This window comes from Podarcis tiliguerta, assembly GCF_965153285.1.
Source record: "Podarcis tiliguerta genome assembly, chromosome: 9".
Lineage (NCBI taxonomy): Eukaryota > Metazoa > Chordata > Lepidosauria > Squamata > Lacertidae > Podarcis > Podarcis tiliguerta.
In genome coordinates this window covers 22414245-22441210 of record NC_139542.1, presented here as the reverse complement: position 1 = coordinate 22441210, position 26966 = coordinate 22414245, and the positions used below count along the sequence as shown (strand labels likewise).

The 26966-nt window shown below is 43.2% G+C and overlaps 1 protein-coding gene across 2 annotated transcripts in view; it reads right to left on the bottom strand.

Moving 5' to 3' along the window:
- TET2 (tet methylcytosine dioxygenase 2) overlaps positions 1-26966 on the bottom strand; it is a 67260-nt gene that overhangs the window by 4835 nt on the left and 35459 nt on the right. The window contains exons 2-9 of one of the 2 annotated variants that reach the window (XM_083456752.1): positions 12798-16239; positions 10304-10394; positions 8657-8750; positions 7440-7648; positions 5277-5427; positions 4053-4142; positions 2108-2245; positions 227-587 (exon numbers count right to left, since the gene is read on the bottom strand). In XM_083456752.1, the coding sequence (XP_083312878.1) occupies positions 227-587; positions 2108-2245; positions 4053-4142; positions 5277-5427; positions 7440-7648; positions 8657-8750; positions 10304-10394; positions 12798-16194 (4531 nt within the window). In that variant the 5' untranslated portion in view covers positions 16195-16239. The remainder of the gene's footprint in view (positions 1-226; positions 588-2107; positions 2246-4052; positions 4143-5276; positions 5428-7439; positions 7649-8656; positions 8751-10303; positions 10395-12797; positions 16240-26966) is intronic. The other variant, XM_083456753.1, reaches the window with a different exon arrangement.

The following is a 26966-nucleotide window of genomic DNA, read 5'->3' as shown; positions in this document are numbered from 1 at the left end:
AACACCACTTTGGTGTAAGGAAAGGCAGTATACGAATACCTTAAGTAACTGAAACATCATCTACATATATTCTGAAGTTGTTCCCTGAACTATAGAAGACACTAAAAGCTGAACACATGCACTGCATGCCAGCTAACCTGCCTCACCCTTATCTTGAGTGTAAATAATACAAACGGCACAGGAAATAGAACCATGAACCATGGTGCGTACTCATTACAAACCATACCTGCTAACTGCTTTGCATGACCCGATGCTTCTGAGATGGCCTGCTTTTGGCGTGCAGCATTCGACTTCTCTCTCTCGTGTTTGCTAGACCCATTATCCATAGCAGCAAGCTTCTCAGTGGCTGCTTTCTTAGCTTCCAACTTTTTTTGCCGGCAAGTCTTAACTGGCTCAGAAAGCATCCTTACTTTTCTCCGGAAGGAGCTAAGGACCTGGATGCTGCCGTTCCGTTTTTTCTCTTCCTGACCTTCTGCACTTCCGAACTCGTCCACGTTGGAGATTTTGTACAAAGGGAGCACATGCAATTGCTCATCTTCGGGCGTCTGGCCAATTTCACGATTGTCTTCTCTGGTGAGCGTACAGACCTGTTAAAAATAAATGCCCTCTTAGCATGACAAGAACACAAAGGTCTGTCGTATGGCATGTGTTTCTAATGGGCTTATTTGCTTTATTATCCCATCTTTTCTGCAACAAGGGCAAGGTGGCATTCTCTGAACAGCCCTGTAAAGCAGGTTAGACTGAGAGAGTGGGGGCCACAACAGCAGTAGTGAAATATGACCGATCTTCAGGTGAGGCAGAAAGCAAAGTGACATCCAAGAAAGGGGTGGGAGAGAGCTCACATCATAGCTGTCAACTTTCAGATTTGAAAATAAGGGATCAGCAGCTTCACCTGTCCTGGGGACAGTCTACGGGATATCTAACAATCCAGGATAGCAGCGGGAAACGGCGCTGGAATAAGGGAATTTCCCACAAAAAAGGGAAGGTTGACGGCTATGGCTCACATCCAGTCAAGGGTGACATATCTGCCTCTTCAAATGACTGAAGCATAGCAACACCCACCTAGTGCCATTCTAGTACCCACTCAAAAACTATTGATGGATTTATTTATTACATTTATATCCCACCTTTCCTCCAAGGAGCTGAAGATGGCATTCATGGTTCTCCCCCTCTTCATTTTAACCTCACAACAACCCTGAGAGGTAGGACAGACTGAGAATGTGTGACTGGCCCAAAGTCACCCAGTGGGGATTTGAACCCGGGTCTCTTGGGTCTTAGTCCAACACTCTAACCACTACACCACCCTGGCTTAGAAGGTTTACTTAGGACCCGTAGTGATAAAGGTAGAGAAGGGACACTGGATTAGTTGGCATACCCAAAACATGCTGTTGGGAGTTGAAGCCCACGACTTTCTGAGAAAGACCTTTGGTTTTCTCAGCTTTAAAGGAATGTGCTTCCCTCTGCCTCCAGCTGGGAACTTTAAGAGTCTCAGGATTGAGAGCCAGTGTGGTGTAGTGGTTAAGAGCGGTAGTCTCGTAATCTGGGGAACCGGGTTCGCGTCTCCGCTCCTCCACATGCAGCTGCTGGGTGACCTTGGGCTAGTCACACTTCTCTGAAGTCTCTCAGCCCCACTCACCTCACAGAGTGTTTGTTGTGGGGGAGGAAGGGAAAGGGGAATGTTAGCCGCTTTGAGACTCCTTAAAGGGAGTGAAAGGCGGGATATCAAATCCAAACTCTTCTCTTCTTCTTCTTCTTCAAATGAAGATGTCAAATTTTGCACTTTTTGCAAGTTAAACTTCCCATTCAGGAGCTGATTATAACCACATAGCTCTTGAGCTCTCCTAGTCTTATATTGTTTCGCTGTGTAAGGCTAGGAGCAAGGATTTTAAGAATGAACCCTGGGAATCTCCATCATCTTTTAATTAAAAGTCTGGAGGGTTTCACATTCCTCTTCATATAAGCATTTTGCCGTTCTCTCTCCCCACCCCCACCCCCCCCGACAGCCATCATGTGCCAATTTAATAGAAATACAGATTATGAAAAAATAATGAACTTAATAGAGGAAATTAGTTCTGCATGAGTACGGCTGCATGCATCACTGACTTACCAGTGTGCTGCCATTCTGCATATTATGCAAGTCCCTGTGAGCATGGGCACAGAAATCCAGGCAGGCAGTGACCCCTGAGAACGGACGGCCTTCTTTTAAACCCAGACGGCACTCGGGTGCTCTGTGTTCATATTCAATCTGAAACAAAACACACGCACACATGCATTACTGAAATAGTCTAATTTGAAAATGCTGTATTATCCCAGAGGAAATCATAGTCTCAGCTGTGTTGAATTTTTTTTGACCTAGCTGGATTATTTTGATTTGTCATGTGGAGTGCAGGGGCCAAGTAACCTCTCTGGGGGTATATCCATTACAGCGTTGAAGTCAAAACCTTGTAGGGCAAAGACAGTGACGGAAGACCACCAGACTCCCTGAAGTCAGCACTGCTAATGAACTACCAAGCATAAGACCTCAGGAATGGCCCAATGAGGAGGCAAAATGAGACAATGGTGTCAGGCATATGGAAGTGGCAAACTGGCTCCCTTGGACCTCCTCCTTAACTCATTACTGGGCAGGTAGGCTTGGCAATGAATTCTGGGTGAGGTGACCTGGAGAATGCCAGTGGCACTGTTTTCTGTAGCAGCTAGGAAGCCTGCTTAAACTTTTTTTTAAAAAGGTGCTTGTTGCAGCTTACAAGAAACTGTAATTTTGTTAGTGGGCTTTCTACATGCCATGTCAAGCCTGAGGAATCTCTCCCTCCCCTCCCGGTGGTTCAAGGAGCCAGGAGAAAACAAGAAAGCTTTTAAGTACAATTTATTCGGTCACTGAGGTAACAAAGAATTCCCCGTTCACATCCCTAACGGAATGCAAGACGCAACGGCGCACCCGCGGGTTGCGTTTCGCCGCTACAGCGCATGCGTGTGACGTCATTTTGAGCGCCTGCGCCTGCGCGAGCGGCGAAACCCGGAAGTAATGCGCTCCGTTACTTCCGGGTTGCTGCGGAGTGCAACTCGAACGCGCTCAACCCGAAGCGCATTCAACTCGAGGTATGACTGTACAGGAGGAAAGAATCAGCAGCATCAAAGAGCCCCAGTCTTTGGGTTCCCACATTGCAAGTGTCCCAACTTGAATAAAATATTGAGGGGCCCAGGTAAGCCCTGCCTCACATAATCGAACATGGGATGTGGTGCACGCACACCACTTGAATAGCAATGCTCATCAACTCTGGGACAGGGGCCCCGGGCCCTTCAAATATTTTAGGGAGGGACGAAGGGACCTTGGCCCCTAGGAGGTGGCTCCTATGCCACTTTTGTGCAGAATTTGATGGATTTTTAAAAATATCTCTTTAATAGAGATTATGGGATAGTATTAGATGTGTGTTGTAATCAATGTATTGGGGCAGTTCAAAGTATATAAGGAGCATCTCATGGAGTGACATTGTACTGTGTGAAATGAAAAAATCCCAACCTAAGTTTACTAGCAGAGTTAATTTTTTGGACCACTGCAATCAGTGCCAGGAAGAACACGCAAGGCAAACTGCTGCTAGAAGCTGAGGAATTCTGGTGTGGGAAAGATCTGAACCTTGGGAAGTCCTGGGGAAGTCTTTCTTGGGGATTTGGCCATTAGTTTCAATACAAGATCAGAAGGGGTCCCAAATAACTCCTTAACATGTTTTATCCATTGTTCAGCTTCACATAATTAGAAGTAATTTTTATCCCACTTTCCTCCATTATCATAAGTACATTTACAACAATTCTAATTTGCATTAGTCACAGCACACAGTGATCTTAGGAGTAGTAGCTATTTCTAACTAATTACTCTAAAATAAGAAGCATGTGGTGTTTAAACGCACTCTAAAGATGTCTTTCAAGCTTTTTTTAAACTTCAGATTCCCAAGGTCTCTGCCAAAGACTTATTATTATAATGAAACTTAATGTGATTGCAAAATAAATCAGGTTGTTTTAGTGTTGATAACTAGCACCCCACCCATTTTTTAGCCTACCTGGTTGTTATACGCATCAGGTGCCAGTTTCTTGTAAGTGGGTGCCATCAGAGTCGAGAGAGTTTGCAAATTGGACTCCAGCTTTTCTTCCTGTTTTTCAGTAAAGGAGAGATTTCGCGTGTTAACATTCAACTGTATTAAGTTTACATTGTAGTCCTAATTATCCATTACAAGCCAAAAAAAGGGGAGACGGAACGGAGATATTGCAATACAGTTATTGCAGATACAATATTCAATGCTAGTAAATTGGGGAAACACAGAGGCAAGTTAAGGTTATAAAACAGAGGAATTTTGAATTTGCAAATGAACCAGGGAAACTGCTGGCTTGGCAGCTTAAAAAATGAATGGAGGGGGAATGGAGAAAAGATGAAAAGTGTGTTTCTGTGCATGAGAAGGGGGAGGAGGGAGGGAAAGGGTAACCTGCTCACTTCTAACTTTGGGTCCACCCATTACCTGCATTCAGGCCCTGCCCACCTCCCCCTAAAGGAATGCAGCCCCTGACTTCAGAAAGGTTCCTCACCTTCCTGCGTCCGACAGAAGAGGTAGATGGAAACACTTAGAAATAAATGCCATTCTAGGGCGGAATGTTGTACTTTGACAAAACTTAAGACCATCATCTGACACTGTGAGTCATTTTAAAAAATTGAGTCTTATCTTATCATTCATTCATTCATTCCCAACCCTTTTCCCTGAGAAAGACTCAAGGCAGCTTACTGATAAAAACAAAAACAGCTAAAATCATAGGGGGGGGGGACCAATAATTTAAAAACAATTAAACATGGATAGGATTAACATAATAGATAGATAGATAATTTAAGGATCTTTATAATTTTATAATATGCAGAGAATAATACGTGTTGAAATACCGGAGAGAGGAGCTGGGGGGGGGGGGAGATGGTTTTATCTTGGGGAGGGAAAAATGGGGGGGGGTGAAGATGATATGTTTTTCATAATTTGTTATGTTGAAATTCCTAATAAAAACTATAAAAAACTCTATATAATCTATTAAAACCATGCAAAGGATTACAATAAGAAAGCACCAGCCTTTATATTCAAAGCAGTCAGTTCCAACAGGAACACCTGCACCTGCTGGCAGAAGGACAAGAACGAGGGAGCCCGTCTTAACACCTCTAGGGTGGGGCTTCCAAAGTCTGGGAGCAGCTATCACAACTAGAATAGAAATGCTTCAGAGAGTGCCACACATGCCACCTATTTAGTCCCTACCTCTCTCGGATCATCCCCCAATAGTTTAAACTTCCTTGGGATCTTGCTTCTGGCAAACTTGCACCCATTGTAGTACATACTCCATGAGCAGCCGAAGGAAAACGATGCTCCACAACTCTCGGGGTCCAGGCCTTGGCATGCGCAAGTTCGCCTAAGAAAGGAAAGAACTGCATTTGTAGCAACCTAAAAGCATAGTGTGAACACCTGCAAAGAAGCCCTGCCTGGAATTTGTTTTACACATCATAATGTTTCTGCAGCTATACGCACTAAGCCCAGCTTCTGCACTCCCTGAAGAACCCTTCAACAGGCCTTTAATAAAAGTTGGTAGGAAAGGAGAGCTGCCCTTTGTCCATGTGTCTAAGGAAGTCTTGGCCATGATATTGTTGCAACCAGAGCTAACAGCAGCCAACTGATTACCTTCTATGAAAAGCCTTTAGTAATACCAAGAGTGGCTGTAAGTGAAGTCAATTGCTTGTGTTCTACCTTCATCTATAGATATTTGATACAGAAACAAAACAACAACCTTCTACACGTGTGTGTGTGTGTGTGTGTGTGAAAGTGGTTTCCTTACAAGCTTCTGAAAACCAGCAGTTCACATTAAGGTTGCAATTCCATACATACTGTGAAGAAGTACCGCTCAACTCAATGGGACTTGTTTCTGTGTATTCATACATAGTATTGCACTGTAAACAATTACTTTACTAAAAAATGGAAACCAAAGGAAGGCACCTTAGCTCTGAATTATATTGAATAGGTCCAGAGATCCCATGAGTGGTGGGACACTCAAGAAACGCTTCAGCTGATAGAAGGAGGTAAGGTGATGTCTAGTGACTCTCCTCCTGCAACACCTCCACTTCCCAAATTTTATCCCAGTGGTTTTGCGAGACACCCAGAACATTATGGGCAAAAGCCTGCTGCGGGGCTGCAGAGGGAAAGGAGAATGGCCCAAAATCACCTCCATCTCTTTCCATCTGTAGGAGGACCTGCAGATCAAAAAACCCTTCTGCAAACAGAAGGACCTCACCTGTTTGTGGAAAGGCCATGCTGGAGCCAATCCTACATATTCACAAAATTCTAATACAACTGGGACAGTTGTGCAAACCCAGTACACCATTTTTACCATGCCTTGGAAAGAGGTACCTTGCTATAGGGTATTCTTATTGGTCTTCTATGGTCCTCTCTTTGTTGGTATTGCAATGGGTCTTGTTAAAAGCCACCAAAGCACATGGCCAGATGAGCCATACAATAATCCCACCTGTCTCACTAAAACTGTGTAGCTATTCAGGGCACTGAAGATGTATAATAAACACATAGTAAGGGCTCATTTGGAAAGACAAGTTATGTCTTAGGGAAGCTTTTAATGTTTAATAGATTATTGTATTTTAATATTATGTTGGAAGCTGCCCAGAGTGGCTGGGGAAACCCAGCCAGATGGGTGGGGTATAAATAATAAATTATTATTATGATGTCTATTGGAATACATTTCCATGAAACCATATGAGTTCCTTAGGAAAAGTGGGAGGGGAACACCCAACAGGAAGTTGTCTTCACAATATGACTGGGGCTGCAAAAACACAAAACACTAAAAATACATTCTCCTCCCACTAAGAATCCTGGGAAGTGTAGTTTACCCTTCCCAGAGCTGCAGTTCCCAGCACCCCAACAAACTTCCCAATATCCTTTTTTCTGTAGAGGGGAAAATGTGTTTTAAATGTATGGCAGGTATGCAGAGCTAGGCACCACAAATGAAACTTGCTCCCTATATGGTACTCTGTGTACTGGGCAGAATTTGTTGCAAGAACTTTGATGCAGCAAGGAACATTAAAAGAATCATGGTAGACATGGAACTAGACTCCAACCACTCATGCATATTGTCATGGCATAGGCCCAAAAGGGGTGTGCTACAGAACTGAACGTGATGGGAACTGTGGCAATGATAGAAGGGAGGTGAAATGGGCTCTCTCTTAAACAAAGACAACTTTCTTGGTTACTGACAACATAAGGACAATAACTTCAGTGAGACCAATGACTGATGTCAGCTAAAAACATGAAAAGAAGAACATAGGATGCATGACTTTAGTCGGAATTATTGTTCCTTAAATCTAGGCATTCAAGCTATAGCAAGATCACATTTTGAGAGAAACAAGTACATACTTCACTTACTCTTCATTTAGAGCACAGCGACGGTTTGTTAGCGTGCCATACTTCCTTAAAGTTTCGGAGAGTTCGGAATACAGCTTGTCTGCTAGGCTTCGAGAAATTCCTTCCCACACCAAGATAAGCACTACTATCACTGCCGCTTCACAGCTGTGGCCTGCACGTTCCCGTACCAAACACAGGAGTTTTTCTTCAGTGCTACTTCTACGAATCACCTGCAAATACACCCCCCAAAGAAGTTTTCTGGTTTTTAGTGAGATGCAAAATATGATAGAATGTCTGTTTAAGGAAGACATTTGTGCTCATATCCAGTCTGCCTGTAGCACAGCTTACTGCAGTGTTGTGCGCAGAAGGTTTTAGGTTCAATCCCTGTGATCTCAAAGTACGGCTGGGAAAGACCCCTGTCTGAGATATTAGATAGATGTCAATCAGAACAGACAAGACTGGGTTAGATGGTTCAGCACCCTAAATAAATACAAGGCATTTCCCAACTTTGGGAGGCCTTTAATTGGAGGTACATTTTCAAAATACTAGACTTTCCTTAGCTCAGTCCAGTACTATTACAGTGGTGCCCCACAAGATGAATGCCTTGCAAGACGGAAAACCCGCAAGACGAAAGGGTTTTCCGTTTTCAGAGGTGCTTCGCAGGACAAATTTCCCTATGGGCTTGCTTTGCAAGACAAGAATGTCTTGCGATGCTTGCGATTTTTTTCCGCTCCCCACCCCCTTTTTCTAAAGCGCTAAGCTGCTAATAGCCTTTTAGCAGCTAATCCGCTAATCCCTTAAACCTTTAATAGCCGTTAATAGCCCTTAAACTGCTAATAGCGCTAATAGCGCTAATCCGCTAATGGGCTTGCTTCGCAAGACAAAAAAACCGCAAGTCGAAAAGACTCGCGGAACGGATTCTTTTCGTCTTGCGAGGCACAACTGTACTAGGTTACATTTCATCTTTGTATACATTTTGTTTTGCAAATTTTGCATGATTGGGCAGCCATGAACTTTGAGATACAGTCTGTGTTTAGGTATTTTTTTATATATATAAACTCATTTCAAAGTTATAATACCTCTTTTGACATCTATCCTAGGTCAGAGGCTTAAAAAAAAATCAAAATGGTAATATTCTCTTTTAAAATGATCTGCATATTTACAGCAAACAAATACTATCATTCTTTCTTAAACTTAAAAATATATATTTTATATGATCAAGTGGGAAAAGGGCTTACCCATTTAGCTATAGGACATCCTTGGGCACTTTTGCCTTCTTTCCCCGTATAGACAATCCGCTCTATCCTTATGGCTTTGCCTTTCTGTCCATACCTTTAAAAAGCCAGACAAATGAATAAAAGTAAGTATTAACATTTGATCTGAGCAACAGAGATTCACATGCAGTGTGTGTGTATATACATATATATATAGAGAGAGAGAGAGTTGAGTCAGTCTTGTGCCATTATTTGTCCATTCTTCCTCAAATCACATCCTTTACTTGTAGGTACTATGTGTATACACGACGCTTCAAGAAACTCACACCATACTTTGCAAGAGACAATATGTTCATTGAGATTCCTGCATTTACAGGGGGTTGGACTAGATGACCCTCAGGGTCCCTTCCAACTCTACGACTCTATGATATATCTATCTGATCTCCTTGCTCAAAAGATTAAAGGCATGAAGTGTCCTTAGAAGAATATTAAGACCTGCCCTACAGGGCTAAAGCTATTTGTATCGCATTTTTAGCACAGCAGCTCTAAAAAAGAAGAAGCTTAAACATTGAACTAATTACCTGAAAAAGGACTCTGCTCATCACTTACATCTGATAATCTAGTGTTTTATCATATCCAACATATATGGAAATGTAAGTATGCAGAGGAAAAGGAGGCAATGTCTTGAAAAAAGGTGGACTATGCTTTAAATTTGCCGCTAGGTGAACAAAGGCCTTCTTAAATTGGTGTTGAAGAGAAACAAGACCTAGAGTCCAGAATTTAGCTAATTTCAATTATATGTGTCTTACATATAATGAAATATCATCAGCATATAGCATTTGTTTGGCTGCCACTTGATTCTAACAACACAGAACAGGGGGAAAACCTCACCCCGGCATAAAACAAAAAAAAGGGTACTATGCTACTATGCTGTAGAAATAATGACCAAGTTTCCAAGCCAAAGCTGGCCATTTATTCCTTTATTGCAGGCATTTCCAACCTTCGGCCCTCCAGATGTTTTGGACTACAATTCCCATCATCCCTGACCACTGGTCCTGTTAGCTAGGGATCATGGGAGTTGTAGGCCAAAACATCTGGAGGGCCGCAGGTTGGGGATCCCTGCTTTATGGAATTCAATGGATGGTACTAGACTCCTTAGTGTAAATAAGCAGAAGGAAGATGAACTCTTAATTGTGTTGTGGTTTTTGTTTTGTTTTGGTGGAGTAGCCTGCTTGAGGTTTTCTTTCCTTGAGCTGCATATGCCTTTTGCCATCTCCCCTATGTACCTTGGCATGTGTAGTGGCCCGACTGGGAAGGCTGGGTCCTTTCCTGCTTTTACAGTCAATGCCAATTCGCTAATTTGGCAGGCTGGCCCTGTTGCTGGCATCTGCCTCAGAGTGGGAAGATCAGGACAGCAAGCCAGCCGACCTGTCAAATGTTGTCGTCCTCCAGTGAATAGCACAGTGCCCTGTGTTGGCAAAGCAGGAATAGCCAGCCTACCAAATAATTACTTGGGAGTCTGCAATTGTGGTACTCTTTGTGTGCAAAGACCGAGGGTGTGCGTGTGTGTGTGTGCGTGTGTGTGTGTGTGTGAGTGAGTGAGAGAGAGAAAATCCTGACATGCACAATAGATAAATTTTAATCTGCCGTGTGCCTTAGCAAATTCATTACCGTTCTTCCATTATTTCTCTAATAGCAGCCACATTAGGGCCGGCTCCTAGATGGGTGTAGAAAGGGCCTTCGTCTTTTTCGATAATCTGTTCTGTTTAAAAACAAACAAACAAACAAAAAGGTTAACGCTGTATGCTTTTGAAGATGTCTTTAAAAGATATTACATAGTAAAGCATAGGTTCACCTTATACACATATTTTGCTCACTTCAGGAAAAAAATTCTAAATGAAATCTGTAACAAGACCTGTTTGCACTACACATATGAGTAAAACCAACCCCAAAGACTCTTGGCAGGTCATCTGTGCACCAGATCATTCATGGACTGATAGCAGGGCTAGGGGAAGAGTTACTATTTTCACTTGGGAATCGTTTTTTTTTAAAAAAAACTTTAAAAATGCAAATAGGGAATTATTGTACCAAACAAGAGAGTGAGCAATATTTGGGGCAGTTCTAATGCATAATGCCAGATGAACGATTTTTTTTTTAATATAAGGCATGGTTAATACAGTTACTGTAATAGGGGTCAATTAGGATTTTCTCTGTTCCCGTTACCATCAGGAATCAATAAAAGTTATTGCTGTGGAATAGCTAATGGAAGAAAATCAGATAGGGCATATTCTCGACTTTTGATATGTCAGCACCTCTGCTTATTGCTTTTTTGGTGCAGAAATATTGGAAGGTAAAATCCCTTTATTACATAGGCAAGAAACCTATGACCCTCCATATGTTGCTGTACTACAAGTCCCATTTTCCCTGATCACTGGCCACACCGCCTCGAGCTAATGGGAGCTCAAGTCCAAGAAGAACATCTGGAGAACCAGAAGTTCCCCATTCCTGCTTTATTACATCTGGTTCGACCATAAATAAAGGTTGGAAATGAGTCTAGATTTTCATTGATAAAGGTAAAGGTACCCCTGCCCGTACGGGTCAGTCTTGACAGACTCTAGGGTTGTGCGCCCATCTCACTCAAAGAGGCCGAGGGCCAGCGCTGTCCGAAGACAGTTCTGGGTCACGTGGCCAGTGTGACATCGCTGCTCTGGCGAGCCAGAGCTGCACACGGAAACGCCGTTTACCTTCCCGCTAGTAAGCGGTCCCTATTTATCTACTTGCACCCGAGAGTGCTTTCGAACTGCTAGGTTGACAGGCGCTGGGACCGAACAGCGGGAGCGCACCCCGCTGCGGGGATTCGAACCGCCGACCTTTCGATCGGCAAGCCCTAGGCGCTGAGGCTTTAACCCACAGCGCCACCTGCGCCCCTATGGATTTTCATTGATAGTATTAGCCTTTTAGCTTTGCGGCAGTTCCTGCTATCTCTATATGCACCCCAAGGCTCAGTTATTAAATTTTTAAAAAAGGTAAATTGGGGTTCAGATAAATTCCTTTAAAACCATCTGTTGAAAATGCAAATGCCTCAGTGTGACCGGTTCTATAAAGGCAGAGCAAAGTTTAGTACTATGCGTTGAAAGATTCTCATGCATCTGTGTCCATTATTCTCATTGTGGTGCATACATGGAGGACGACTGTTCAGGCCCAAATTGCATGCATCTTGAAATGTTTCAAATAAAATGGGGCATGGGGATATACCAAAGGGGTGTACAGTAGAAGAGGATGCTAAATGTCCTGCTGCTCTTCTCTACTCCATAGCCAGATGCCAATACAGAGAGAGAGAGCCCACCTGGAGAAAAGGGCTATGGTTGTAGAGGGAAGGACCACAAATGGAGGATTCAGAACCCTCAGACCATGCACTTATTTAATACATTAAATCACACCTCTATTCCTTTGTGGCGCTTGGCCAAAGGTCTTTTATGAAGACGTTATCTTTATTATGTGCAATTTGGTCTTAAGTCATTCTGCAACAACACTTTTCCAGTGTCCCAATTCACCATGACAAAACTAGATGCAATTTCCTCATTGGGTTATTTCAAAGAGACAGTTTTCCATTCTGTTTGCCTAGGAAATCATCTTGCATTTCTGGCCTTGCTCAGGCGATACCTTCAGAGGAGAAATCATACCTGCAAGAATCTCAACTCCACATTTGCCTTCACCTTGTCCAATCACACCCATATAATGTGCTCAGAATGTAACAAACCAGCCATCTTTTTATGCCCATATTTGATTGTGGGGAAATCTAGACACCATAAACCACTCCCAAAGCAAAGTCGAGAGTGGAGTCAGGATGAATCCATAGCCAACCACATGTTGTATAGCATCATTCAACTCACAGTATTTTCCATGAAGGAAACTGAAGGACAGAGTGGCTGGAACTGCAAGAGCCTGAGATACTTATAATTTTTATGGATAAGAAATTCCAACCTGCGAACTGAGAAATGCAGTTTGGGACATTTATTTGAGAAGACAAGGGAAGTCTTCCCTATAGGAGAAAGGGGAGGAGGGTGACGTGAGGAAGGGAGCTGGCTGGGCTTGGAAAATTATAGCAGAATGGTATTATTGTATTCATTTAAAAACAAACTCTGAAACATCAAAGTCAACTCACCAACGCAGCTACAAGATGGGAAATCGTACTGAGTTTTGACAGGTGTGTCCAGTAGGTTTTTCACAGGAGTATCTAATAACTTGGAAGGTGACTCTAAAAAATGATTGAGAGCTGTTCCAGCAGCCGTTCTTTTGGTTGGTGTTTTTTCAATGAAATGAATGGGCTGTTGATCTAAAGAGGCTGCGTGGCTGTTGAAATCTGCAGCGGTGGAATTCCTTGACAGAATGGTGATGGGTCCCACAGTTTCAACTTTCACATGTTTCGGTGATTTGATAGTAAGGGACTTGTGATCAAAGGGTGTTCTGACCTGAAACTGTTTCAGCTGCTGCTCCATGGTTTCGATTATACTCTTTTGTTGCATGTTCTCACAACCAAAGTGCTGACTCTCTTGTTTAATTGTTTTTTTCCATGCTTTGTTCTCCATCTGCCCAGCTGATGGAGGGGTGCAGACATTCAACTTGGAGCCAGCTTCCGCTTTAATAGGCTTGTGTCCCACACCGTGACAGGTGTCAGATTTGTTTTGTTGTTCTTGCCTGTTTAAGATGTGACACCTGAGAGCAGCATGCTTCTGAAAATCCCTTTGAGGTTGAGTTGGAAGATGGCAGCCTCTCTGATCAACTCCTGCATGGGACGCCGATTGCTGACTGTAGGGTACGTACCTTTGCTGAATCTGGGCAGGTTGTGGGCTACACATGTTGCTGGTCAAATTAGAATATCCCTGTGTTTGCTGGAAGGGTAGTTGTCCGGCTGAAGTTGGTGGAGACTGGGAAGCTTCTTCCTGAAAGCAATGGGGCACATCTTGTTTGGGGGCCATACTATGTGTGTAATATTGCATATGCTGTAAGTCATGAGTTACATTTTCTGCAAAGAGCTCAGTGTTCATAGGGTTTTCTTTTTTCTCAGAGACTAAGTGCATGTTGTTCAAGTAGGAATGCTTCATAACAGTATTTGCTTTGAAAGCATGATTGTAAAGGGAATCTTTACTGTTCATATCGGACACCGGTCCTGGCCTGACCTGGGAGTTTTGCATTGGGAAGTCAGTTGATTTGAAGTAATTGTTTGCAGTTTCAAAACATTCTTCCAGTTTAAGCTGACTGAAAGATGCCCCTTCTAGCTGCTGCTCTTGTCTGCTTTGGGAATGAGGAAAGGTCTGAGGAAGTTCTCTGCTTTTCATGTGCAATGATTGCTGCTGGGAGCCCATGGTTAGCTGTGGACTGTGTGGCAACTGTGTTGGCTGGGTCTGGAGCATCTGTTGCAATATATGTGAACGGAGGAACTGTTCATTTTCCAATGGTGGAAGATTTAAGTGCTGTGGCTTCATCTGTGACTCCAGGGACTGTTCAGTGTGGTGTTCAGCTTGCGGCTGAAAGTGGAAGTGCTTTGCATTTTGCTGCTGTTCGTGGGATTTGAGCAGAGTATCCATCTTTGTAGGCTGTGGTGAGTGCTTTTGGAATTGCATTTGCTTCTCAGCTGTAAGATGAGGTGGCAGCTGTGTTGCCTCACCCTTGTACAGTGCTGGTATCTGCTCACATTGTGTGATGTTCTGGAAGCAAGTTTGCCCTGTAATCTCCTTTGATGCATTGGGGCTCCCAGGATATTGTTTTGGATGGGTCTGATCAGCTGAGTTTGACTGAAGCTGAAGCATTGTCCTTAAGAGCACCTCATTTGATTTTTGGGGAGACTCACTGGGGCGAAAGTGAGGGGAAGATATTCCTGTCCAAGACGTCTGCAAGTGAGGGTGTGACTGATGCATCTGATTTTTCACCAAGTCTTTTTCATTGCTAGTTACGGTCTCCTGGTTAATTTGGCCCAGGAGATGTTGATAATGTTGTTGCAACTCTTTACTGCTTCCTACTATTTCTGTGTCTTGAACCCGCGGCTCCAGTTTTGACTGGAGTTCATCAGGATATTGTTGCCTGATGCCTGATGCCATTGCAGAAAGCATCAGATCTCTTGTTTCATTGCCAGTCTGCTGTGAAACCTGAACCTCTTGTTGAAGACCCTGTTGAGAACTAAGTGCTTGCTGGCAAAGGCCAGGAATTTGTGCTGCAAGCTCCCCCTGCTGCTGCTGCTGCTGCTGCTCTCCATTCTTCTCTTTCTTCAAATGAGTCTCTTGACTTTGGGTCTCATAATGGTTATGCACTTCTGAAACACTCATGGAAAGAATGCTGTTTATTTCTGGAAGAGGAGAAGAAGCTGCAACAGGAGGTGGGCTGAAATAACTCTTCTTGAACATGGGGTCTTGTTGGAACAAAGCACCATTTTCCTCTGCTGGCTCTGCTGGCCTCTCTGAGCTATTGTTATGAGCTTTCATATTGCTGTTGGGATTTAGTGAGAAATCTTGACTGGGTAGTGAGAAGTCTTGACTGGGAACCTGCCCCATGTTTCCTGCATCATCAGTATTCTCTGTAGGGGACTGGCATGCATTTTCGGATTTTTGCTGCTCCAATTGCAGTTCTGGTTTCTGAAAAGTGTAGCAGGCTGGCAATATGGATATCTTACTGCCGTCTTCTGTGCTGTGGACTTCAGTGGCCACAGAATCTAGCACCTGAGGCAGCTCAGAGTTTGAGGTTTGTGGGGAGTTGATCTGCCCTGAGGTATGGGATGAATGTGGTGTGCCACAAGTCGATTCATTAGTAGCCTGTGTGTTTATGGCATTTGTAAGAGATGTGGTTTTCTGCATTGCAATGGACACATGATCTGGATTATACTGAGACAGCGTTTTCTCAAGGAGTTCACCATGCATGTTTTCCATAGAAGAGGCAGAAACTATAGCACCATTAGGCGTTGACACCGCCTTGCTCTTGCAGAGCAAGGCAATGTCCCTGTTGTGGCAATTCATGTTTTCGCTCTCCTGTTCATTCTGAACCTGGGGAGCAGGAGGAGTTTCTGAAGCACCATGGTTGTTTTTGGAGGACTGTATGAGAACTGAAGCTGCATCTTCTTCCATTCTAAAACCCACCAAGTCCTCCTCGCTGCATGAATTGGGAGCATTCGGCTGATCACTGCCATCCAAAGAGGTTTCTTTCCCTCCTTTTGCTTCTTCATCTTGTCTAAGCTTTTTGTTCTGGTGAAGCCCGTACAGAGAAGGCTCGCTGAAAGTGCGTTTTATCCCACCATTTTGCATATAGCTGCCACAGTCTCTCTTTTCTTGGAGAAGGTCTGGGCTTATTCTGTTATTTGCATTTCCCCTGACAGCGTGCTTCATTCCATAGTTGGCCTTGAAATGCAGCCACGTGTGGTCGCCATTGACTTCAACCTGGCCCTTCTCTGCTGGTGGGCTCCCATTCTGTAGCTTCACTGACAAAGGCTCTCCCTGGCAAACATGAGAAGGATGTGGTATTAGAAATGGGCTCAAACTACTGCCTTCAACATGGCTGGTTCTATCCTGTTCCATCTGGCCTACTCTGGGGCCATCCACAAGGCTGCCCTCCTATTGTATCTGAAAGAGAGAATGGGGGAGGGGGGGAAATCCATGTTTATTTGATGCATGCTACACAAACCCAGATGGCAATTAAGCACTTCATCTAATGCACTTCCCCTTTCTAGATTGAGAGCCTCATGGAAATTGTGACAGTCTAAAAGTGCTGGGATATACTGTATTTTTCGCGCCATAAGATGCACCCAACCATAAGACGCACCTAGTTTTTAGAGGAGGAAAACAAGAAAAAAAAATATTCTGAACAAAACAGTGGATGCGCTATTTTTGTGGTGCAGGCTATGTGATCTGATGGTGAATTTGGGGTGACCCAATGCAAACATCCTGAGGATCCATGCTTTGTAACCACGTTTTTGCGCCATTGAGGCCCACCGAAACAGTGGATGCGTGATTTTTTTGGTGCAGGCTATAGTCATGGACATGCTATGTGATCTGATGGTGAATTTGGAGTGACCCATTGCAAAAATCCAGGGCCCACGCATTTGCTCCATAAGACACACAGACATTTCCCATTACTTTTTAGGAAGAAAAAGGTGTATCTTATGGAGCGAAAAATACGGTATATTATGTCAAAAAATATGCAGCTGTGCATCTTTCTTGGAGAACAGCAACATGTATGGGAAGACTCTAGAAGTGGTCTAAGAATCGCAAGCTCTCTTTCCAAAAGAGATATACAGTGGTGCCCCGCAAGACGAATGCCTCGCAAGACGGAAAACCCGCTAGACGAAAGGGTTTTCCGTTTTTCAATGCGCTTCGCAGGACGAATTTCTCTATGGGCTTGCTTCGCAAGACGAAAATGTCTTGCGAGTTTTGAGATTTTTTTCCGCTCCCCACCCCCTTTTTCTAAGGCGCTAAGCTGCTAATAGCCTTTTAGCAGCTAATCCGCTAATCCCTTAAGCCTTTAATAGCCGCTAATAGCCGCTAAACCGCTAATAGGGTTGCTTCGCAAGACGAAAAAACCGCTAGATGAAGAGACTCTTTTTCTTTTCTTTTCGTCTTGCGAGGCACCACTGTATTACAATCAATGCTATAATGGAACTCAGCAGCTCTGAGACTGAACAGATGAAGGTTTTTTTTTAAAAAAATATACACTCTCAAAAGCAGTGAACACAGCTGGACAGATGTTCACTCTTTCATCGGGGGAGAAGACCGCACTAAACAGCTTTGAGCATTCTGAGGTTCCAACATCAAAGCTTACAAGAGCACCCACAGAGAATTCAAAGTCCCATGTATGTCTCTGACTACAAGTTGCTGGGAATCACAGTTGATGTTGAGGTGGAACACTGCTACACTCAGGTCCTGTGTGTGGGCTTCCCATAGGCATTAGACTGGCCACTGTGAGAACAGGATACTGGACTAGTGAACCTTTGGCCTGATCCTGCAGAGCTCTTCTTCTATTTGGAGGTCTGTGAGCCCCATCTTGGGACAAGCCGAGTTTCAAATCATGTGAAGTTTGTCATTAAAAACACTGCTGCTAGTGAAATGGGATGTGAACGCTTCAGTATGATTAATTAACACCTGCTTGAATTATTAAAACAGGATATTTGCATGCAATGATTGCAGCAGCAAAGCCAGTCTTTGAAAATGTCACCTATTACACAGACTGCAGCAGTAGAACAAGATTGCTTGCTCCCTTTTCTGTGTGATGTTTGAATGCTGTGCTCCACTTTCCATGCTTATTTCTGCCTTGTAATGTAAAAAGTAAAAGAAAACAGAAATTCAAATTTTTGCAGTTATCTAAAATGACCACATGTGAAGAAAAAACCAAAACGTCTTAGAAAGTCCTCTGTATTAGACCTCTGCATTTAATAAGTGAGATGGGGCGAGGCATTCCACACCCCAAAAAAATCCCATTAATTTTTCCCCACTTGTGCCCTTTATCTAGTATTGGGCCATAAAGACAAACCATAGGTGGAGGTGGAACTGTAAATATCGAAGTATTTCCCTCTGCAAGTGCAAGCTTTCATTCCAACAATTCTCACACAAGTTCAAAATTCTGAATTCCATTCATACAGTGCACATCTGTATGGTATGGTAAGCACAGCAATCCAAAATAATCCTAAATAGATCCCCACTTTACTGTCCTTCATGGGACAAGAAAGCAGCTGGAGGAAGAGAAGTGGGCAGAGGCCAGAGAAAGAACAGTGAATGGAGGGATGCTATTTTCGCATCCTTGGGACCCCCTGGGAAACTCACTAGACCTGCAGGACCCAGGTATGGAAAGTCTTATGTACTGAAGTTCTCACCCTGGGCCAGCAGGGGAATACTGTAGATAGTTATGCAAATGAAGGATTGAAAGTGACGTTCAGTGATTGGATAGTTTGTATGCAAATGAAGGATCGAAAGTGATGTTCAGTGATTGGATAGTTTGTATGCAAATGAAGGATCGAAAGTGACGTTTAGTGATTGGATAGTTTGTATGCAAATGAAGGATCGAAAGTGATGTTCAGTGATTGGATAGTTTTAGAAAGTTGCAACAGTTACATTGTTCTGGAGCTCTATATAAGCAGGCTGACTGAGCTCCTCAGTTCAGTTCTGTTCCAGCTTACAAATAAAGAGCTGCTTTGGAAGAATCGCTGTGTCATCTGATATGTTCGCCCACAACTTAACAGAAAGTGTAGCTGACTGCTGAATAGGACACAGCTGTAGGAAGCCCCATCCACCCCAAACACCAAGGCTAGACTTAGAGACTAGGGGCAATGTTAACAGTTTCCAGGCACCCTTTGTGAGATTTTTGTGGGTGAACTATGGGTTTGTTTGGGCCCTGGGTGGGTGAGTAGAAACCAGGCGGCTGAGAAGGCATGTCAGAAGGATGTAAAATTGATTTTGGTTCATATTTATTAATAGTTTCATATTTTTATTAATGCAACTGTATTTTTGTAGTATTTAAGTTGTCTCATGTTTTTGTTGTCTATAAACTACTTATAGTGCATGCATATGCATGTGTGTGTGTGTGTGTGTGTGTGTGTGTGTTTATACCCATGCGTGCGTGCACACACACAAGAAAATAATAAATAAAATTCACGGGTTGAGAAGGGGAAGGATTGTGCCAGTTTAGGATTTCTATATCAACATCTGCCCACCATTCATGGTAGAACAACTAAGAGAGAAATTAGCCAACTTGAAGGTCATCTAGGGATTTCTGTTGGAGCTGGGTCACTACCAATATATTGAGCAGTTGGGTCACTGCTCAATATATTTATTTTCTTTCCAAAATGGGGAATTAGCAATCTGCAAATAGCTGGACAAATCCCTTCCCTTTTTGTATGAAGTAAATTGTACCTCTTCCAAAGCAGAGTCTTTCCCCAAGTATAGTAATTTGTATTTCCTGCCCCCTTCAGTTACTGAACTCCAGCCAATATACTTATCAGCTTTACTTACACACACACACACACACACACACAGGACCAGCCATAGTTTATTAGAAATTCATGGCACATCAGTAGCATCTGCGAAACAATGATTACATCTAGGACCAATTCTGCAGTCTAATCCATCATAATTATGACTGGCCTCTTTGAAGATGTCACGATGCATGACTTAGAACAGCACATTAGCGTGCAAAAGGGATAGGGATCGTATCTGTCCAATATGAATTTTAAATAATTCCACCCACACCAATTGACACTTTGTGAAACATGGAAATGTTGATATATTACTTTTCTCATATGGGACATAAACTATTGCCAATTTAGACGTATGCTGCTACTGTTGCTTTTTAAAAGATGCCCAACATCTCTTTGCATGTGCCTTCAAGTGCATCACACTGAGAAAAATGCCAGACACTACTTTTCAAGGAGGGGGCCGGGACCCCTCAAAACTATGTGGTGGCTGTGTGCACATGCCATGCGATGTGCTCACCTCACTCACACACTTGCTAAATCACGGGAGCAAGCTGGCACACTTGCCCAAGACAGACAGATGCCAACAATCCTGACATTTTACTTCTATGCATCTACCACACTTCTCAGTCCAGCTGCTCATCTAATGAAGTAGGCTGTTGCCTGTCAAAGTGTATAGCATGGTGTGTCATGAAGTTGCTATGGTGACAGGGGGCCTTTTGGTTTTCCTACTGTTACAGACTAGTGTGTTTATTTGTCTGGAGTTTCTTACACATTATTCGTTTGCTATATTTATATATTGCCATTCAACAGATGGTTTTACAAGAGGACTGCATAGCAAAACTGGTCCATACCCTAGAACATCTTAACTGTAAGATCCTTCACTACAATTTCTCTCTCTCTCTCTCTTTTTAAAAACTGGATATTCCTTACACCACGTAGGTGCAGTTGGGAAGGTGGCATCGGTGGGTTTTGGTGAAGTGGTTACCTGAAGGCCTGCAGTGGCCACAGGGAGAAAAAGGTCTCCCTGGAAATATACTGAACTCTCTTCTCCTCAGGAACATTCCAGAAAGGTTGGCGAAACCAAGACAGCATTGAATGGCATAAGCTGCTTGCTCAAAACACACTTGGGAATACATATCGGAGGGAACAGGTGCCTAATCTTTTTATGGAAACATTGTCACAGCAGCATACCAAGCATGGCTTCCGCAGATAGAGAAACCATTCAAAAGTGTGATCTTAAAACTAAGTCCAGCAACAGATGCACAGAGCTGCATAGAAACTCAACACTGTACTAAAGAAGCAATGAACCGGAATACCATAGCCAGTTGATGTTCTAGTCTGTCTCCCCTTTCCTTCCAAAAGGCCTGTATCTGCAAATGCATACACTTTCAGTGCTTATCACAGTGATGATGATGATGATGATGATGATAATAATAATTTTTATTTATACCCCACCCTCCCCAGCCAAGACCGGGCTCAGGGCAGCTAACACCAGGTATAAAAACAATTGATTAAAATATTATACTTTCCATTTTATTAGTCCACTCTCTTTAAGGTCTCATTATATTAAAATGGTGTGGGGGGCAGGGAACCCTGCCTACATCTGTACATGGGCATCCATGTGAATTTTTTGGTGGGAGTGGGTAAAGCATTGAAAAGGATGGAACAGGCTAGATTCCTTCACACACACAAATGAAAAGAACAGTACCTGTACATTTTGACTCCTATCTCACATTCAACATATGCTAGAAACTTTTTCTTTAAAGAAATGAAAGCTGGGAATTATTATTCATCCGGGGTGGGAGCATCCCCCCCCCCCCCAGGTACGCATTCATCTGAAAGAAATCAGTCGCCCACATTTTACTGCTGGTTAGTTCTAGTCTTCACCAGCTAAGGCTTGGAACTACAATTCCAAGCCGTTCCACAGGGGCCTTTTGTACCCCTCTCCCTCACTTTCCTTTTAAAATGTTTTCAAAGCTTTGAGAATGGCACGTTTGACTTTGTTCTGGCAGTTTGCCATCTACTGCCAATTCAGTTTCAGCTCCTAATCTTCCAAAGTACCTAGAAACCCAATTAGATTCAGTATAATTTTAGATGGCTGAAGGAGTACTGAGTTACTTCCTATATTTTCAGATATTAAGGGAGACATACGAAAGGTTAATGAAAAAATGACCCTCTGTCGATTTTTCCACAGAGTTCCCCTTCATAGCTTGCCAAAAGCCAGTCACAAGATGTTATTTCACAGATTGGTAATTGTCTCCCCAAAGCATGGATGTAACCATTGGTTCACAAAAGCATCAGTGTGGCTAAAATGGATTATTTCTAAAACAGGAGGGTTTTCCTGACTTCGGTTTGGGTGCTGAATGAAGCTTTTATGGTCTATCCTGATAGCAATGCTCCTCCCCACCATTTTTAGCAGGTCACCAAGGAGCTTCATAAAGGATGTTAGGATGAATAGAAGCATTAATCTTATACCTTTGCTCAACCATGGGAGTGAGGAAAAGATGTTGCTTCTCTGAAAGCAGTGAAATACTCTCGATGCTTTGAGACTCTGCAGATAAATGCCTGAATTATAAGGGGTCAGGCCTCTATGGTGACACATTTATAGAATATTGGTAGATAGGCTATGATTTGGCTAAAAACTAAGGGGAGTCAGGGGGTAGCAACTCTGTACCTTTCCCTCTATAATCTGAACACTGCTTTGGATACTCCAGTTTATAGTTCACAACCAACAGGCATTTCTAGGAATAGCACTTTTCAAGCATACCATTTACTTAACCTAGGGTAAAGGTAAAGGGACTCCTGACCATTAGGTCCAGTCATGACCGACTCTGGGGTTGCGGTGCTCATCTCGCTTTATTGGCCGAGGGAGCCGGCGTACAGCTTCTGGATCATGTGGCCAGCATGACTAAGCCACTTCGGGCGAACCAGAGCAGCACACGGAAATGCCGTTTACCTTCCTGCCAGAGCAGTACTTATTTATCTACTTGCACTTCGATGTGCTTTCGAACTGCTAGGTTGGCGGGAGCAGGGACCGAGCAACGGGAGCTCACCCCGTCACGGGGATTCGAACCGCCGACCTTCTGATCAGCAAGTCCTAGACTCTGTGCTTTAACCCACAGCACCACCCACGTCCCTCTAACCTAGGGTAGGGTTAGGCAAATAAGTCTACCTTGGTTTCTCATTTTTCCAACCCTGTTTTCAGCGCATCCCATTTCCACATACATCTACAATTCTTTTTCAAAAGTCTACATGAATATTTGCATGCACTTTCATGCAATCTCTTCCAATAGACACATTTTTGTATGCAGTGTTGCGTAGTATAAGCATTTGTGCAGGCAAGTTACCCATAACAGAATGTATTTTAGCATGCTTATTGTTGTTTAGTCGTTCAGTCGTGTCCGACTCTTCGTGACCCCATGGACCAGAGCACGCCAGGCACTCCTGTCTTCCACTGCCCCCCGCAGTTTGGTCAGATTCATGTTTGTAGCTTCGAGAACACTGTCTAACCATCTCGTCCTCTGTCGTCCCCTTCTCCTTGTGCCCTCCATCTTTCCCAACATTCACTTTACACTAAAACACACATTTTTGAGTGCATTCTTTGGCTGGAAAAAAACTCTGTATTGCAAAATTCAGAGAAACATGAATATGTCTCCTAATATGTAAAGTAAACAAATGGCTGCTTCACCTCTATTCTGGAGTACGTGTATGGAAATCAATGAAATGTTACCATAGATTGTGGTGGCAGCTATGGCCTAAGAATGTACTAGTGTGGGATTTCATGAGTCTGATGTCTGATGTCAAGATTAAGAAATCTTGGTCAAATTCCACAGGTGTATGTTCAGTTTGAAATCTTTTAAGGCTGCAGCCCTGAAAGAAATGTAGCGGCAGCTGTTACAAAATAAATAAATAAATGGATGACTCCCAAGCTGCATTTGGTAGCATAGAGCCTTTGGAAAAATGAACAGCTGTGGATGGGAAAACATGAGATAGCCACAGAGACCAATTATTAATTAAATCTAAAAAGCCACTCCTTTAAATTGAAATGCATTGCTTTCAAAAGCATGTAGGGATTTGAAGCTGGGTTTCCTAAGGCCCAACTCATTACAGAAGTGTTCACAAGTAATAATTATTATTATTATTATTATTACTATTATTATTATTATTATTATTATTATTATTATTATTATTATTATTTTTAGGTGGGGGAGGAAGAGAAAAGAAACACCATTAGTACACATTATAAAGCAGGCTTACAAACCCAGCCAGATGGGCGGAGTATAAATAATAAATTATTATTATTATTACAAAGTGAATGGCATTTTTTTTAAAAAGCATACTAAAACATCATGTAGTGCCTCCTGTGACCTTCCACCAATTGGCCCCTGCACCCCAACATTTTCTGTTATTCCCTTCTTAATGTCTGATTTCCTTGTCAAAGGGAATTTTCATGCTCCCATTTTGTGTGTTGGTCCAACTGGTGCCCCTCAATTCCCCTATGAGGAAACATTGGGGGCTTCCGTAGTTTGGGAAATGGTGGATAACGGAGAACGTGATAGAGGTGTATGTTATGTATCTCATAATATTATACCTCAGTGTCATCCTGTGGAAGGCTCAGAAAAGACAAAATATTTCTCCACGGTGTATAGTAAAGCAATGGAATTTGCTCGCATTGGATGTAGTGATGGGCGCTAGCTTGGATGGGTTTAAACGAAGATTAGACCATTTCATGAAGGATAAAGCTATCAACAGCAACCAGCCACAATAGCTATGCTTTGCCTCTTCTGCTGGAGGAAGTATGTCTCTGAATATACCGTATTTTTCGCTCTATAGGACGCACTGACCATTGGACACACCTTGTTTTAGAGGGGGAGAACTCCCGCTTGGTTGAAGGGGCGCTGCACAGCTCTCCCTCTCTGCTGAAGCCGGGAGAGTCTTGCTCTCCCAGCTTCAGCAAAAGGAACCCGAAGCCTCCGGAGCGCAGTGAGAGTTCCCGCTGCGCATCGCAGCAAGAAAGCAACGCGATGCTTCTGGAGCGCGGAGGGAACTCTCCCTCTGCGCTTCGGAGGCTTCGCGTTGCTATTGCTGAAGCCAAGGAGCCTGCATTCACTCAATAGGACGCACACACATTTCCCCTTAATTTTTGGAGGGGGGAAAGTGCCTCCTATAGAGCGAAAAATACGATAAGTGGCTGGGAATCACAAGTGGAGAGAACTGTTAGACCCATATCCTGGTTGTGGACTTCTCATTGGGATTTGGTTGGCCACTGTGAGAACAGGGTGCTGGTACTTTGGGCTGATCCAGCAGGGCTCTTATTATTTTGTTATAGAAGCGTATAAGAACCCTTCCCCTGCCACACTACAAAATGCTCAGAGATTCATTGCTTTGTGTTGTTCAACTGCATGAAGATATATGTACCTTCAAAACAGCGGTGTTCTTATGATAAGAAACACCCACAGAGGCTATCTCCACTTCTAAATTAATGCTTTAAAGTGCAGTAATTCAACCATGCCGCAGGCATCGGAAGCTGCTGTACTGAGCAGGTATTTGGACAAAACATTAAATGAGACTGATCACATCCAGGCTGCATTAGGAAAGCACAAAGTAGAAGTAAACACATCATAATGATAAAAGGCTTCAGTTATAATCAATCTATTGGAATTATGGGCTAAAGGAGATATATATCTATCCCTGGAATCTGACCAACTCTTTTCTTCTAGAGGTGTTAAGCAAAGGTTGCTGTGAGCAGTGGTACAGACATGCTGAGAGGTTTGCATCATAAGTATGGCACTCTGATTTTAACTTTGGCCCTAGTTTTTAACGTTCTACATTATGCTGCAGACGAACTCAGCAATAAAACAAACACTGGTGGAGGCTCATGACTGAGCCTACTTGGTGACAGTGAAGGCAGCATAGAAGACACACTATGCTGCCTCCATTGTCTGGTCCAAAGGAGGTGGTAGAACCAACAGTAGCTCACTGTGACTTGTTTGCAAAAGGCGCAGGTACATAGCTTACAGATACTTCTGGATACTTTGCTGTCACTTGAGGTACAGAGTGCCTTCCATCAGCCTTGGTTGGTGGCCCAGCTGCACCCCTATCTGGACAGCGGTAGCCTAACTATTGTTCTCTATTCTCTGGTAAACTCTAGGTTAGATTCCCGCAACGTATTATACATAGGACTGCCTCTGAAGATGGTTTGGAAACGTCAGCTGGTGCAGAATTTGGTGGCCAAGTTGCTCACCAGGGCAAGACTGAGCACATTACACCAATACTGGCCTGACTGCACTGGCTGCCAATTAGTTTCTGGGCCCAATGCAAAGTGCTATGTTTGGACCTATAAAGCCTTAAGTAGCTCAGGACTGCAATACCTCAAGGACTATTGCCATATGAACCAACCTGGATGCTGCAATAATCATCTGAGGCTCGTCTTCATGGGCCTCTTCTATGAGAGGTCTGGGGGTGTCCATATGAGAATGGGCCTTTTCTGTGGTGGCTCCCCATTTGTGAAATGCTCTCCCCAGGGAGGCATGCCTAGTACCTTCGTTACATGTATTTAGGCACCAGGTGAAAATGTTTCTCATTAGCCAGGCCTTTGGCTGATTAACATTCTATGGCTTTTAAAATATGTGGGGGGGGGGGTTGTTATTGGTTTGTGTTTGTGTTATTGTATATTTTGTACTGTAATTTTGTATTTTTCTGTTGTGAACCACCTTGAGATCATCGGATGAAAGGCAGCATACAAATTATTATTAATAATGATAATAAAAATTGCCATGAAACCCAGACCAAGCACATGAGAAGCACACGGTCTGCTTACCACATGTCAGTGGACAACAGAAAATTGTACAACTATGAAGAGGTTATACTGTGGTCATAAACAAGTATGCTGCTGTATTATTATTTTTTTAGCAGACAAAGAGTATCATTTAGCTGTAGAAGAAAAGGAAATTTATCAAGAAAGGAGATGGCACTTTCCAAGATAATAATGCCCACTCAAGAGCTCATAACCCACCTACTCTCAGCAGCCAGAAACATCTTAGCCAGACACTGGAGAGACCTTTTAGGAGTAAGCATGGACCAGTGGTATCAAATAGTATGGAAAACAGCCTTATTAGAAAAAATAACCAATAAACTGTAACTGACACGGTGACAAATAGAAGACAACACCTTCACCCCGGTATGGCTCCCCTTTATCACATACACAGCCCAACAAGACAACAACAAGAATCCACTAACAGCATACGAATCAATCTGGCTAACCTGATAAAAAAAACAACCCACTCACACATGAAAGTTCACCACAGCTAATCACAAACAAACAACCATACCCTAGGCCAGCGGTTCTCAACCTGTGGGTCCCCAGATGTTGTTGGACTACAACTC